This window comes from Camarhynchus parvulus, chromosome 18 (genome assembly GCF_901933205.1).
Source record: "Camarhynchus parvulus chromosome 18, STF_HiC, whole genome shotgun sequence".
Lineage (NCBI taxonomy): Eukaryota > Metazoa > Chordata > Aves > Passeriformes > Thraupidae > Camarhynchus > Camarhynchus parvulus.
In genome coordinates this window covers 8,945,309-8,962,297 of record NC_044588.1, presented here as the reverse complement: position 1 = coordinate 8,962,297, position 16,989 = coordinate 8,945,309, and the positions used below count along the sequence as shown (strand labels likewise).

General features: G+C 41.5%; 1 protein-coding gene across 2 annotated transcripts in view; it reads right to left on the bottom strand.

Annotated features, from left to right (window-relative positions):
- OGFOD3 (2-oxoglutarate and iron dependent oxygenase domain containing 3) overlaps positions 1-16,989 on the bottom strand; it is a 44,038-nt gene that overhangs the window by 7,290 nt on the left and 19,759 nt on the right. Inside the window, exons 8-9 of one of the 2 annotated variants that reach the window (XM_030962070.1) lie at positions 10,840-10,963; positions 1,706-3,394 (exon numbers count right to left, since the gene is read on the bottom strand). In XM_030962070.1, coding sequence (XP_030817930.1) covers positions 3,249-3,394; positions 10,840-10,963 — 270 coding nt within the window. In that variant the 3' untranslated portion in view covers positions 1,706-3,248. Of the gene's footprint in view, positions 1-1,705; positions 3,395-10,839; positions 10,964-16,989 lie in introns of those variants that run through there. The other variant, XM_030962071.1, reaches the window with a different exon arrangement.

The following is a 16,989-nucleotide window of genomic DNA, read 5'->3' as shown; positions in this document are numbered from 1 at the left end:
TACAGAATATTTCAGGTGGATGATACACGTATCACTTCAGGATTATACATATTCAGGAAAATCTCAACAGAAATGTATCTTCCTAATCTTCAGTTGACTTACAAGGAATTCAAAGCTGTAATGATTCCACAACTGCTTACACAATAAAAATGTTATCCATGAGGAATGCCAAGAAGTCCACCTAGAGTTCCTAGAAACACAGGGAATTTAAAAAAATTAAATTGAATGCATGCTACAGGACTGAAAGGTAGGTGTACACTAAAAACCTAATGTGACCACAAAACCTGTCAATTTTTCAAAAGTTCCTGATATTCCACAAAACATTTGAATGGAAATATGGTTTTAAAAGTAGCACAGCTTCACAGAAGTCCTCAGGAGGCTTCACTCAGTCTCACTGCAGGGAGTCAAATCTGGCTTGCTCTCCTGCTGCATTTTCTATTTTACTCTGGGACTTTTCCCACCAGCAGCCTTTCCCTTTCCTTTCAAGTGATTTCCTTCCCAAGTACAACCCAGCATTCCCAGACACTGGTAAGAAGTCTGCTTCCAGGTGCAAAGCTGTAATTTTACCATCAGGACTGGGCCCCAATTCCCACTGCACAAGCTCTGACCTTTCTTGACTTTGTTTTAACTCTTCAGAAAGGTCCTCACACAGCTGGGACACATCCAGCCACGTTCTGACATCACCTCTGCTCAATTCAGAGCACTTCTCTGCAGCAATTTGGCATCAGATTGATGCTACTTTAATATTTCTTCATCACTTGAAGAAATCCTGCCCTTGGAGCAGTCAGAGTTCTAAAAATCAGAGCCCTGCAGTTCCCAGTAGCAACAGGCAGCTGAGCCTCCAAAAGGACAGAAATTAATCTGTTTCAAGTTCAGAGTTACATGCCATTACCTGGAGAGACTCTTAATAAAAAGTTATTCAGGGTATTTAAGTGGCCTAAAATAAATTCAAGCAAGTTTGTTCTTATTAAGCAGTGAATTCAAATTCCACTCTGCCCCAGGAACATTCTGCAATTACTGCTTCCTGCTGGAGGCCACCTTCAGAAACTTTTAGACTGCACTTTATTTCCTCATTTGCCATTTAAATCTCCCTAGATTTAGGCATTGCTTTTAGTAGTCTGGATATTGAAGCTCTAAACAGAAGAATCTCAGTGGCACTAAAACATACAAAATATTTGGTTTTTTTCCAAAGAAGAGCTCTCCTACCATGCACAGTGCACAATTTCCCAAATTACAGGTGAGAAGTTTGGTCACCGTATTGCCCAAATTACTGAGGCTTAAAGAGTCCAAAAGACAAGAACCAGCTTGATTTTATTTCTGAACATCCCTCAGTTCCCAGCAGGAGATGCACCATGAGCTGCAGTTATTACAGGACACAGAATCTTCAGAAGATGAAAACCCAAGAGGAGATGAGCTGAGATTTCCCCATGGGCTGAGATGATCTTGTTGAGCAGGATCTGACAGAGGGCAGCTCCAAAGTGCCACTCACAGCTGGCATGTCAGGAGTAAACCAGCAAACACATTCATGTTCAGATTCCGATCAGGTATCTGGCAGGGAAAAGCTCTGCATTTAAATCTCATTTAAATCTACATTTGAATCAAGCTCAATCCAGTAAAGCTGCTGGTGATCTTGTTCTGCCTTCACACAGACTTCAAACATGGTGTAATGCAAATTCCTTGGAATAAACAGGCTTTCAGACAAGTATTTCAATATGAAACCCAAGTGACTTTAATATTTCCTTGCATCCAGCCAATTTAACAATTCTCCCTTGTTAGTACAGATAAGGAAGACTTTTTCAGGTTTCAGAACAAAGAAATAAAATTAGAGGACTAATCTGGCTGGTGTGCCCAATGAGAGCCCTCACAAGTCCAAGTGTTCTCTTATTCCTCTTTATATTGATCTTCACTGTAATTCCCCCCAGTAATTATTATTTCCACAGAAGGGTACATTACAAAGTCCAAACCGTATGCATAAAATTAAAAAAATCAAAGCACATTCCCAGATTTTCAGTGTTTCACAGAAATTATACATCCAGAAATTATACACCCAGGTAATAAACCAGATCAATGTGGTTATTTCAGAATTTGATTGAGGAAAAAAATAAATTAGGTGTTTCTACCGTTTATTTATCAACCTCCTGACCACAGAAATCTTTGACTGCAGTAAAAACGTTAAAGTATTTGGCAGGATCATGCAAGTGTTTGCACACAGCTCCTCTTGGAAGTCCCTGCAATTTAATATTCAGGGCTCTCATTAACAGAAAAGAGAAATCAAAAAATAGCTACTGAGACACTTCCTGAATTATGAACCAGCAGTAATTAAATTTTAAAAAAAGTTCAAGGCCCAGGGTATTCAAAAAAAGTTCAAGGCCCCACGGATCCCACACTCAGAGAATCCATCCCTCTCAAAAGAAGGTGTGTTCTAGACAGTAACATTCAATTAACTCAGGTCTCAATTAACTTAGGCTCAATTAAATGAGATCAGACTTTCTACACCACGTTAGTAATGAAGAGACTGAAGAAGTGAACAGGTAAGAGCAGCCTGGGGAGTCACATCAAGGCACGGCCCAAAAGATTGTTTGGATGTTTCAAACTGAAGAATTTAAAAAAAATACTTTAAAAATGAAGAGCCCACTTTCTCTTCTTTGTGAAGCCCATTCTTGCTTCTTTGTGGACTCCATCCTCTTTTTTTTTGTGGAGCCCATTCTTGCTTCTTTGTGGAGCCCATTCTTGCTTCTTTGTGGAGCCCATTTTGCTTCTTTGTGGAGCCCATTCTTGCTTCTTTGTGAAGCCCATTCTCTCTTCTTTGTGGAGCCCATCCTCTCTTCTTTGTGAAGCCCATCCTCTCTTCTTTGTGAAGCCCATCCTCTCTTCTTTGTGGAGCCAATCCCTCTTTTTTGTGGAGCCCATTCCCTCTTCTTTGTGTACTCCATCCTCTCTTTTTTGTGGAGCCCATTCTTGCTTCTTTGTGGAGCCCATTCTCTCTTGTTTGTGGATCCCATCCTCTCTTCTTTGCAGCCTGTCCCCGTGGCATATGAAGTCAAACCGTTTTCAGAATGCAACAAATTTAGGATGTTCCTTGAGCCACCATTTACAATATTTATGGAAAAGGAGCTGTGAAAACAAAGTGTGTGACAGCTGTTCCCACAGCTGGGCGGTTCTGATTGCATGTGATGTTCCAAGAGCTCCTTCTCCTGTCTCCTCTCCCTGCAGGTTGCTGTCCCTGCAGAGCTGCTGTGGCGGGGCACTCAGGGATGCCCTGGGACCCCGGGGTCCCCGATGCCGTGCTGGGGGTCGCAGCTGAAGGAGATGGTGATGGCAAAGCGAGTGCCCCAGCTCACCCTCTCCACCCGGTGCAGGTTCTCGGAGCCCGAGGTGAAAAACGACACCCGGCCTGCAAAGACAAAAATTTAACCCTTCAGTGGCGTTTGCCAGCAGCTCAGCTCTCCCTCCACAGCTCTGCTGTTCTCCAGTGACCTGGGAGCCCACAGGCGATCACAGACAAACTGTGCAGCTTACACTGCACCCTGACAGCTTTTAAATCTTTAAAACTCACATTAACCCTTCATGCTATGAGCTTACACTGCACCCTGACAGCTTTTAACCCTCTCAAACATACATTAACCCTTCATGCTATGAGCTTACACTGCACCCTGACAGCTTTTAACCCTTTCAAACATACATTCATCCTTCGTGCCACAAAGCTGGACATGCAATCCTATCATCACAGTGGGTAATAATTAGCATTGATTCACAGAAGGCTGATCAATCTCTATTAAGAAACCCATTGCTTTTATGGACAGTTATGATACAGGTAGACTTGATTGGTCCTCCAATGAAACCACCAGTAGCTAATTAAGAAACCACCCTTTGGTACACAAATCTCCATAACACATTCCACCTGTTCACAACAACAGGTGCAGCAAGTTAAGATTAGAATTGTTTCTCATTCTTTTCTCTGATCTTCTCACAGACTTACTCAGGCAATGCCTGGGAAAGTTGTGTGTTTCTCTCTGTGGCCAGAGAGCTGCTGCCACAGAATCCCACCAAAGCTACTTCTTTATAAAAGGCAAGAATGTGGCAGCCAGTCCTTAGCTGCCTCAAAAACAAAAAAGTGTAACTCTAGTGACTGCCAGCAAATTGTACTGATTTCCTCCCTGCTCCCCTTCTAGTCCTGGCTCTGATTTTAGACCAAAGGAGGAGGAAGCACCACAGAGGTGGCAAAAAGCCTTCAGTGACAAAACCTCAGCAGGTTTCCAAGCAGCTGTGGCAGATGTCAGCATGGCACCAAGTGTTTGCTATCACTTTCTGTGCCTGCTCTGATCACTCCCACTCAGGCAAGTCACAGTCACAAATTCATTCTCCTTAGAAAGAACCACTCCATCCATGCATTGGCTTGGCAGTTCTTTTATAGATACAAGTGCTCAGTGGTGTGCCTGCCCCAAGCCTTGACCATCACCACCCTGCCTGGGGACGCTCTGGGCCTCAGGTGGCACCAGGTGAGATGGAAATGCAGAGACTTTGATGCTGACAGCAGAGCACACTACCATTCCTCCCAGTGAGACTGCAGAATGGAGCTCTCTACATTCCCACATGAATAAACTCTTCTGAGAATGTACAGGTTCGATGTTGGATGTCCAGCAGGTAACTCTGAACTGACACAGCTCCGTGGGACTGCTCCAGGTCTCCTGAGGAAGCCAAAATTTCACACCTGCACAGCACGAGGTTTTCCTGCTCAGGCTTTCCCCCCACTGTTCATATTTGAGTTTGTTTAAAAGCTGAAGCCTGCCCGAAGTCTGCACAACATCATGAGCTATTCCAACCCTTACTCCACCTCCTCAGCTGAAATGGGCACCAGGCACATCACTGGGTTTCTCTTCTGAAAGGGACCCCAAAGATCCAGAAGTTCCTTTGCTTGCATCCTCCTGAGCAGCACATGGGGGATTTGGACAAATCTGGACTGGCTTTATGGGGCTGGGTTTACCCACCAATCCCTGAGTCCCTTTCATGTTCAGCTGCAGCACACATCTAATTCTCAGAGTGCACTTCAGAGTCTTTCATAACAATTTCACCCCTTCTGTGCCTGCACCTCAATAATGGGTGGATTCAGACAAGGAGAGAACAGATCCATTTGTGGGCACAGCTCATTCCCACCTTGCTGTCCTGCTTTTCTGGATGAAAAGTAAATGAAGGCAATGTGCTCCTGTCCCACCAGTGATGCAATGAACAGTGCTGCCCTCAAGGATTCCATACAAAACCCCTCTGTCATGAGGTTTTTCCCCTTTTACATTGTATTGCAACTTCATTAAAGTACATTATTATTGGTCCCTCACCTGCTTACCCAAAGCTTTGCCTTAAACTGACTTTCAAGCTGTTTTGTTTGATCTCAGACTAGAAGTAGTAGTAATTCACAGCTAGACAAAGTTCAGTGTGTTAAGCCAGTTAAATTCTTTTTTTTTGGCTATACTGAATGTCTTTTAAGTTCTTTCTTTAATAAATATGTCTTCATATATATGGTATCAGTGTGCTCCCATATGCATCAGCTGGGGTCTCTGGGTAACTGAACAAGGCTATAGTAAGTTTTCAAAGATGCTTTTTCCTCACTGGGGAAGAATTTCTTTTAAACTTACTTCCTTTACAATATTTTTGAAGCAAAGCCACACTCTTTCCACAGTACATTATTTTTATGAGTAGAAATGTTCAAAAAGAGGATAGAGAATGTTAATCCCATCTAATCTGTGTCCCTGCTCTCCTCCCTGGACACCAGGGAAGGGAGGCAAAGCAGGCTGAGGGAATGGGAAGGGCCTCAGCCCCATCCACTGCCCCATGGCTGGGGGCACTGGGAACACTGAGCTGCTGCTCAGAGGGAAGCAAGGGAGCTGGGGGTGCTCAGCCTGGAGAAAAGGAGACTCAGGGGTGCCCCTCATCACTCTGCACAGCTCCTGAAAGGTGCCTGTGCTCAGCTCAGCTTGGGCTCTTTCTCCAGCAGCACTGACACAACCAGAGCACACAGCCTCAAGCTGTGCCAAGGGAAATACAGGTTGGAAATTAGGAAAAAAAGTTTTACAGAAAGGGTGATAAAGTTCTGGAATGGCTGCCCAGGGAGGTGGTGCAGTCCCCATCCCTGGGTGTGTTTAACAAAGCCTGGATGTGGCACTGGGTGCCAGGGTTTGGGTGAGGTGTTGGGGCTGGGTTGGACTCGATGATCCTGAAGGTCTCTTCCAACTCCAGAATTCTGTAAATTCTGTGAATTCCTGAAGGTCTCTTCCAACCCTGTCATTCTGTGAATTCTGTGATTCTGTGAAGCAACTCCTCTGTCTGGTTAAAGGGAAGCAGGAACAGTTTATTTGGCACCACAGATCTTTCATCTCATGCACTGACAGCTTCCACTCTCTGCCTAACATTTATCAGCTCTAAATGTTCCTCAGGAAAGAAGGACAAACTGCATCTCAGCTGCTGAGTGACAGCCAGACAGAAGCATTGCCAGGGAAAATGCACAACAGTTGTCTTCTCATCCTCTGCATCTGTTTAGGATTAATCACCAATTCATTCTCATGTAGAGTGTCCAAGAAACCCCATCATATCATTAGGCAAATAAACTGGTGACAATGTTTTCTGCAAGCATACGATAAAATTTATACAACTAATTCAATGACTTATTTTAAAATGATGAATTGGGAGAATTTAAGTGCTTTAAGCAAATCCCACAAAAGGAACCTGGACTGCAACAGATTCTCCTTTTCCTACCACTCTTTGCTATCACCTCACCAGTCCCTGGCACAATTTGTGATAAGTTTTGCAATCACTAAGAATTGCTGTCCTTTGCATGGCTGGTGCTTACTGCAGCTGCTAATGCTGCCTCCATTTGTTCCTCACCAGGACTGACAGCTACTTCTGTGGATTTTTTAAAAATTATTCTCAGCTTTCAGCTGATATTGATTTAACTTCAAGATGTGCTGCAGGTTTTTACTGATTGGACCACAACTGAAGCTGGAATTGGCAGATTATCATGATGTAGACTGAATCTAGAGGATGTGGATGGAATACAGAGGAAGATGAGAGTGACTGTATGGGGGTGTTCCCAAATATCTCATACTTCCAAATCAAATATTTTACACTTCCAGAAACACTGAGAATACACTAAGTTTGAGATTTAAGAGTCACACTGCACTCTCCAATGTACAGAATTCATTTTGCCCCACAGATTAGTTTCTCCCAGGAACACACAGAATTGATTGTGACCTTTCCTTCTGCCTTTGTATAATAAATTACTTGTATGAAGAACAAATTGCCTTGTAAGTTGAAAAGAAGTGCAGCAAAGCTGACCTTCAAAGCAAGAAATGCACATGCAAATAAAGAACACAGAACCAGAAGTGGGATTTCATTCCAACGGCATCTACACTTGATGATCAAGTGAAGTCTGGGACCTGCCTAATATTGCCAGACCCCAAATTCACACAAGACTCTACAAAATAAAGACATTTTAAAATATGAATATTCATTGATAAGAATAAATAGTCAATAAAATATGAACTTTAAACACTGACAAGTTTAGCAGCAGAAGAAAGAATACCAATTTTGTGATTGAAAAAGGAAAGCCTTGATGTTTGCCATTTATTCTTATTCCTCCTTATATCTTGCAGATTACTAAAACATGTCTCACACCAGCAAGAAGAGTGAATATTGAAAGGGCTTTGTTTTGAAGGGCCTCATTTTCAAAATGTTGCTCTGTTTCTTACAGTCTCACAAACAGAGGCAATCCTGGTACAAAGAGGTGGAAAAATCCCAGTATGACAATTTTGGAAATTTTGAATTCCACATATATTTAAAAGGAACAGATTCTACTTTAGATCTGTTCCTTTGTCACAAAAAAAAATTTATTTTCAAAGTTGTATATCACTTGGCATTAAGAATTTTCTTCCTCATGGTACAGTGAGTTTCTTGTGGCAGAGAGAGGTCCTGACTGATGTCAAAAGACAAATATTCACTTCTGAAGCCCATCAGAGCACAAGAAAGATGTGTTCCTTCATGCCACATCTGGTTATGAATCAGCCAAAGGTCTGTACACTTGAACTGCTGCTGACTTGTTCATTTCTGTTAAAAAAAATAATCTAAAGAGCCTCAATGTTAATAAATCACAATTCCTTCTTAAAGCTAATGTTTTCTAACAACCAAACTAGGGGATGTTAAAGATCATCCTATAAATTAGAGAGTTGTTCAGTCAGCTATGTGAGAGTCAGGACTTAAAAGACTTCTTAGGTAATCTGCAAGTGATATGCACTGAGGGAAGTGAAAAGCATTTTAATTCAGGCTCCACTGCTGGCAGAACAGTTCTCCCTGTGCCCAGCTGCCACTGATCCTCAGCAGTGCAGTGCTGCAAATGCACCTGCAGCAGCAGTGGGACTTGCCAAGGCAGCACTTTCAAACACAGGACATCCCACAATGGTTTAATTGCTTTTTCTTGGATTTCCAACTGCTGCTTTTCTGCTCTGCTGCATCACTAACAATGCCTTTCTGCTCCCCACTGACACTTGAACAAATTGCTGCTCACAGGAAAAGAAACCTGCTCATTTTGGCACTCAGAATCAGGTCCCCAAAAATGCAGGCTAAGTGAGACAAGTACCAGGTTTTAGGAGTGCAGTGGCATTAGCAGTACAGAAAAGTAAATTAGCTGTCAAGCATGAAAACTGAACCAGTGATTATGACAGTCATCCCTAGAAAAGCCTGGAGCACCTAAATGAGAAGCATGAAAGCTCATCAACATGTGGTTTTAAAAGTGGAGTTGGAGTGGCAAGAGAAGCACAAAGGATCAAAAGAAGCGTAAAACAAAACCAACAAAGGAAAGCCAAAAAGACAGAAGGAGAGAAAAAACATTGCAGAGGAACATTATGAACATAAAAAATACATCAACTTGTACCAGCAACAGAAAACAGCCTGGGGTCATTCCTTCAGAAACCACATTTTATCAGCAGGAGGAAAATAAGTGCAAATGCCTTCACATTGTGCTTCACCTCTCAAGCTTTTCTGCTTTGCTCACAGGATGTCAGTGGGGATTGTGCACCAGGGGCTGTGACACAATCAGAGGAGCCCTGACAACTGTGATAAAAGAGATGTGTTAAGAAAGTGTAATTAATTTTCCCCTGTGTCCATGAGGGACAGCTGTGCTGTTTCTGGTGCATTGTTTTGTTTCAGAAGGGGAGTCCTGTGGCACACACTGCCCATACAATCCCCTGGCAAAGGGACGGCCAAAAAGAAAATTCTGGACTTCATCAGCTTCCCCTTCTTCCCCCAAAACAACATCAAGAGCAAAGACCTTGCAGCAGAAAACCTGACAATGAATAGATGGGGCTGAATGGAAGCAATTTCACAGTTAGAGACTTTTGGAAATTAAGTCAGGGGCATGTTGCACACTGCAGCCAGGCTGAGTGAGACAGCTCTCCTCACACACCTAGAAATCAGTTGTGACTTCTACAGCTATAAAGATCTCATAATCTTAGAATTGCATCTGAAAAACAGTTTCATGTGTTCCCTTTCAAAATACTGGCAGCAGCATTTTGCAAAAGATGAAGCTTTCAGTTTAGGGTTTACTTCCAATCATAAAAGATAAAATAATCAAACACCCAGTTCTTGATAGCAAACCCAGGTAATCTCAGAGTTTATCTAAAGCAGCATCACTGCAGGTGAGTGGATCACTGTGATCCAGAATTCAAAGAACACCCATCCCAATCTGCAGGCAGCAATAATCTGAAGTCAGTTCTGCTTGGGGTAACAACTGTCAGCAGACAATTACTGAGGCTCTTTAAATGAGTAAATTTCCATCTTTTCTGTCTTGGAAAAAAAAAAGACAGAACACAGCAGGAATATAAAGTTGCCCATTTTTTCTTTTTCCCTGCAGCAGTGTGGCTGCTCTTGCATTATGAAAGGTAACAGTGCTGGAAGCTCAGCACTCACCTGCCAGACAGATGAGCTGAGGCTGAGCTCCTCTCCAGGCAGCCCCAGAGTAATTCTAGTTTCAAATTATCCACATATTAAAAAAATCTCAAACCAGCCTTAAAGGTTTTTTATCTACTTATAACTGACAGCCATCAGAAGGCTCATCCCTGCCAGACCTCCTGGAAGCAGGGATGGATTTATTGCCAAGTAATCCTGGTTCATCATGCTCCAGCAGGTCAGCAGAGCTGTGGCAATCCATCACCTTCACACCCACCCTCAGCCATTACAGGGGATTAAGTCCCACCTTGAGCAGCAAAGGAATTTCAGGCCAGTGTAAAATAAATTGCTTTAATTTGGATTTGCTGCAGTGACAGTTAGCTCTGCTCTTGCTGCACAGTTGTCAGACTAAGCTCATTTGGACTCAGAGCAACTGAGGGGTGTTTTGAACCTTTTATTCTATTTTCAGTCTCATGAGAAGGGTGAGACAATACAGATGTTATAATTCATGCCTTCACAATCAGAAGAAAACTATTTCCTACTTACAATATACTATAAGTGTTTCTTGGCCTATCAGCTTTAGCTACACTATGTTGTAAATGTCTTAAAGTTAATAATCTAAAATTATTACTATTATTACTATTTCCCACCTGCTAAGCTGTCAGAACAGGCCACCTCTTCTAAGCCCTACATCTTTCCAGGAAGTCACCTCTTGTGGCTTAACACCAGACATTACAAACTGCAGCTGTATTTTAACCTGTTTTAATCTTCACTTTTGAGGTCATCTACCTGACCACAGCATGCTCCACTACCCCACGTTATTCCTGCTGACACAAACCAACTCCCACACCACCTGCCAGCTCAGAAAAGTCAGTAAATGGCAGAATCTGCAGCCAGCCTGGCTCGTACCTGCTCGGGGCTCCACTGTCTTGTTGGAATCTGCATCCATGAACACAAAACGTCCGCCACCGAAGTCTTTGGAGTAGTCAGAGAGATAGAGCAGAGAAGTGTAGTCAAAAGAGCCATAAGTCACCTGTGGGGGAAGCCAAAATTACCAAAATTTACCAAATTCTTGATCTTATCTCTGCAAGACACAGCTAACTGAGCAGATGGATCTGGTGGGTTTTGCTGATTTTCAGTTTTTCATGTATTTAATAAAGGGGTCTTTGAAAACCAAGAACACCATTTTCTAGGAATTATCTGTGTTTATTAGTCTATTCTCTTGTGTTTACACACACACTACAAGACTAGCATGTCATGTTTATTATTTCTATTGTTAGTTTCCATCATTAGAGAAGTGATTGATTGATTTCCATCATCCAAGAGCAAAAACAAGGTAGTGTCACAAGTGTATCGTGTCAAAAAGACAGGATTTCTACTATTCCAAGATAAAATTTCACCAGGAGGTTAATAAGCAGAAGAATAACCCTTGATTAATGATTTCCACCCATGAATAATCTTGGGTATAAAGTTTCTGTATACCTCACTGCTATTCTTTCACCAGCTACCACACAGGAGATTCATGGTAATAGTAAATCAGAACTTCCAAGTAAATACACGTTTGTTGGAGGAGCTTCTACTCTTTTCCATACAGGTTTTGTTTAAAATTTGTTGTATTTTCTGAGACCCCACTGGAGGGAGGAATGATGCATCTGACTCCACTGATATCAGAAGGCTAATTTATTATTTTACTATTGATATTATGTAAAAGAATACTATACTAAACTATACTAAAGAATACAGAAAGGATAAAGACAGAAGGCTAAAAGATAATAATGAAAACTTGCTACTCTCTCCAAAGAGTCTGACACAGCTTGGCCATAATTGGCCAATAAATAAAAACAATTCACATGAAACCAAAGAAACAATCACCTGTTGGTAAACAATCTCCAAACACATTCCAAAGCAGCAAAACACATGAGAAGCAAATGAGATAATATTGTTTTCCTTTTTCTCTGAGGCTTCTCAGCTTCCCAGGAGAGAAATCCTGGCGAAGGGATTTTTCAGAAAATATGATGGTGACAAAAACCCTTCAAACTGAACTTTGGAAGTCTCTGCTTCTTCTCAGCCTACAGACCAAACATCCCACTTTTAAGTACAGCAAGGTGATTTTTTCCTTCCTTTTAAACCATAATTTTTGGTTGATATGTATGCTGAAGTTGGAGAAAATAAATACTACATACTAACACTGAAAGTGAAGTTATCTAAATATTTAGCATTGAGTTTAGCTGATTCTGGAAATATTTCCTTTCACATCTACATGTCACCAGCAATTAAAAAATACTTGAAATCAATGGCTGTGTTCTCCAATTTCTTTGTGTATCTCAACTCAAAAGTTCAGCATTACACTGTCAAGCAGTGAAATGTGCAGCACAGCAGTACTGTATAAATACACAGAATTTCCTGAGTGTTTTGACTGACCTGGTGACTGTTAGAGGTAGGTGCTACTTCCAAACTTAGAAGTTTTCTAAATATTTTCAGTCATGTTTCAAGTTATACTCATTAGTGCCAGTTAAATTCTGGCTCAGGAGCAGTTGTACACATTTTTCTGTAAGGGCAGGACCAGAGAGAACATAACAGCAGATGGAATAGGAAGACATTTCCATTCATACTCATGTTATTATTTTGACCATAAGGGCTCAGAGGAAAAAAGCCAAACCACAAAAATGAAAGAAATACTACAGTGATTCCCTTCTTCCCATATTTTCCCAAACCCTGGTAGCAATACAAGGCAATAAATGGGAATTAATGAGCAAGTGCTAGTGCAGCACCTCAAACCAGCCACTCTAGAGCCCTTCTCATGCAAATCAGCTTTGCAGGGCCATTTTCCACTTCACTGACTTGGTGATAAAAACTTCCAATCGATTTAAGGAAGGCTCCAGCCAGTGCAGAAGTTCATTCAACTCACAGTTCCAAATTTAATGCATTAGAACTGTTTTTATCAACTCTTCACAGGAGCAGCAATCTTCGCTCCCCCAGCACACTCTCCCTCCTCTCCAAGGTGGTTTTACCAATTCTAAACTTCTAAGAACTTCTAAGAACCAACCATTTCAGCCTAACCAAACACACCTGATTGCTGGAGATGACTAATCTGGGGAATGAAGTGTGCAAGGGAAAATGGCTTTGCTCTTCCTGTCCTTATTCATTACTGACTCTCAGAAAGCAACCAGGCCTGAGAAATGCAACACTATGGAAAGCAGAGACTAAATTAAACTCAGTTATTTATAATGCTAGAAGTCCCTCCATGTATATTTGTTAGCCTGGCAATGATTTCCAGTACCAGACAATTAATAATTGAACCAAAAGATCAAACTATATGAGAGAAGCTGTCACGAAAAGCCACACAGCTCCAAATCAAATTCCTACAGCTCCTTGTAAACAACTCAAGAGAAAAAAATGCAGATAATTCCATTCAGCTGCTATGTCATATGGTTAGCGTGCTCTTTTTGAACACTCCTTATCCAAAGAGTCAAACACAGACAATATTTAATGGTAGATGCTCACAATGACGTTTACATGATACTTCTTTAAAAGCTATTATTATAAATAGAACTAATTGCCAGAATTAGCCAGTCCCATTTTGCAGTGGGTTTTTTTGAGGGACACATTTCTATGCAACTAAACAGTTGTAGGACCATGAGAGGTCTGCAGTTACTGAGGATATTTAGGACAGCATCCTCTGCTTTCCAGTGCAGAAGAAAATTCACTTTTTGCAATCAGCATTTTCAGCACACAGAAAGAGTCAAAACTTCTCTTTTCCTGTAAGCTTTCACCTAATTCTGTGTAGATAAGCCCCAGAATAGCTTTGATAGCCCTTCCAGTGTGCTGTTTATTGGCAGGGTCTGTTAGACAATAAAAGAGCAAAGAGCACATCTCTGAATTGCAAGGGGCTGTAGGTGAGCTGAGGTGATGGCTCTGAGCGGAAATGACAATCAACCTCCTCAATTTTCAGAAATGACGCTGTCCCAGGGTAGAAATGGGATCTTTTGATGTGTTTTATTAAATGTAGGGGAAGAAAAGAAAGGTGAAAAGTCTGCTAGAAGAGACAGCAGCTGCTCTCAGTGACACAGAGACCTGCAGGTAAAGGGGGAGGGTTGGGGACATGGAGAGCACATTGCAGGTGAGGAGAAATAATTAAAATAATTAGGTTTGGCTTGTTCACCTCAGAGAAATAAAGGCTGGAAAGGGATATGATTCCTACCCATAAATACATGGGGGTGGGAGGATGTAGAACTGGGAGAAAGAACAAGAATAGCTATAAAGTGATCATGGACATGTTTAGGCTAAAAAAAACCAGAATAAATTTTGGGAAATGTGCACTGAAGTGCTGGACTAGCTCAGAGAGAATAAATTCAAGGTAAATCAAACCCAAAACCATCTTATGGCAGAGCCTGACAGTTCTGTGAAGGAGAGGATCTGTGCCCAGGCAGGACACTGCACAAATCTCCCAGTCCCACACTGCTTCCACCAACCAGACAATGTTGTAAGACTGCGGTGCTGACAGTGTGAAGTGTGCAACAGCAACTCCATCATAAACCAGGTGTTTGACATTTGGAAGCCTCAGCTCCAAACAAATTCCATCCAAGATGAAACTCCACATCTTAAAACAACGCTCTCTTCATTTGACTTAGAGGCTTATAAATTCAACAAGATTAAATGACTCATTTGGGTGATTTCAGGGTTTCCATTCCTATGTAACTACAAACCAAGGAAATTTTAGGAGAAAAAAAAGCCTCAGACAAACACAATAAATCTGTGCTACTCCATTATGCTGTTGAAAGTCTTCAGGGAGATTCAGATTCAGAAATATAATTGCAGTAGACTCAGCAACATCAGGAAAAAGGCAAGAGGGCTTTTCATATGTTCCAAGAAGCCACGTCTTTTTAACAACAATGTCACTCTGAAACAGAAAATATAGTGAACTCCTTTTGCTAAGGCTCCATTTTACCTTTCTTCTGGAAGGAGGCAAGGAAAAAATCATGATGTCTTCTAGGAATAACCTTCCCTGTTAAATCATAGAGAAATTCCTGAAGTGGCTTGTTCTGTTCCAAGGGGAAAGCATAAATAATGATCCAAGACAAAAGCATCCAACAAACTGGCAAGTTTTATTGATCTTTCTTCAACTTCCCAGCATTCACAATTGCTTTGGAGGCCACTTAAGAACTCTACTACTCTTTTCTGGGAAGAACTTTTTACCTCAGATCAATAGAAATGTGGGTTTTTTTCATTGCTTTCAACTGCAGTGTGGAAGTGGAAAAGTTTGCTGGAGGAAGTGAAGTACAAGCCAGGCTGACTGCACTGGAGGCAACCTGGGAAGCTGCACAACTTCATCCTAATTAGTCTCTCTCAGACTATTTATAATTATGAACAAGGTGTTTGGAAACTGCCCCAACTGGGATAATTCTCTTCACAGACTCAGAATTATTTAGGTTGTGTAAAAGATCTCCAAGATCACAGACTCCAACCACTGTCAGAAACCAGACAACCCCATTATTCAGTACAGAACACCACTAAGGTCTAGATTATGCATTCCAAGTCTAAGAGAGTATTTTTCCTGCTTGTTTTGGGTTTTTTTTCTGAAGCTGGAGATGGGTTAGAAAAAGCCAAGGCAAATCAATTGATGTGTCTGCTCCCTGAACAGACAGCCTGCAAGATAAATAAAACATGGACAAAAGAGAAGGATAAAACCAGGAAAACATTCAGCCTGCTGCCCATCATGTTCAGGCATTCTCAGGACAACAGGACAGAAAAGCAGCTTCCACAAATTCTCTTCATGTAAACTTATTTGCATGTAAATGATAAAATAACTTGTACATTATAGAAGGTATTTAGGTGGGAACAATTAATTGAGAGTTTATTCAACCACCTTATTCATTTCCCAATGCAAACACACATGCAGAGAAGAATAAAGAGGAATTCTGGCAAGGAGGGCTCGGGCAGACACAAATCTCATTATAGTAATAAATCAGAGTCTGGAATTCTAAAATAGGCTTTTTTGGGGGCTGAAATAAAAGAGTGAAGAAAATAGGCATAAGCTGTTGAAATATACTGCTTTTTCCACCCCTGTGGCAGTCAAATCTGATTCTCTGAAACTGTGGAAAAACTGTAAGCACCAATGAATTCACTGCACTTCACACAAGCAGAACCACCAGTTTCCTTCTTCCCAAGGATCTCCTGGAATTTGTTGGAATCCTGGATGCTGAGAATTTTAAACTTTCTGTGCTGAAAGGCACAGACCCTCAGGAGAGCACTGCATTTGACCTGAGCCTGTGGAGAAGGCCTCCAAAATTGTGTGATAGAACTGGGATTGTGGGTGTGGAGTTGGTTAGAAGTGTGTAATATCACAGGGTGGAAAAAATGTTTGGGATTTTAGAATATAGAAAAAATATAAGAAATATAAAATAGAGAAATAAATATGAAGCAAGATGGAGGTTTCAGGGTGGAGGAAGGTTGTTCCTCTTTACCTTCTTCTTCACGGGTTTGGGTGGTACTTTTACTTTTTTGGTAATTTTTTGTAATTAGATAGAAAAGTCTGCACTGTGGGCTTTGAGTGATCAGTTATTGGGCTAAAAGTGAAAATAATTTAGATGCCATTTCTTAATTGGATAGTTTAGCTTGAAAAGACCTTGTACCAAGAGATACTTGGCCATTTTGTGCCTTGTTAATGAAGGACTGCAGAACTGACTGCTGTGAGACTGTAATATTAATAAGAAATAATCAACACCTGAGTCTGAATGTGAACTGTCATCTCAAGTGCCTTCAATCCCAACCCCAAGAGAGGTAAAAAAAGGAAGCAGAGAACCCACAGGAATTGACCATAACATGATGGAATTCCTGTGAGCTCCACCAGCACAATTTGCTCCCTGCAGCCATTTCCTACCAACAGAAATCAAAACAATCTGGACTTCAAAACCATCCCTACACCTCTGGTCCAGAGCCACTCCTCTTCACTGGTTACATCACAGCTTTTCAAACCAGAGGCACCCAAAACCTGGCACATTCCACCCTACAGGACTTTCTGCTTCCAAACATAACCTGTGTCATCACTACCACATTTAA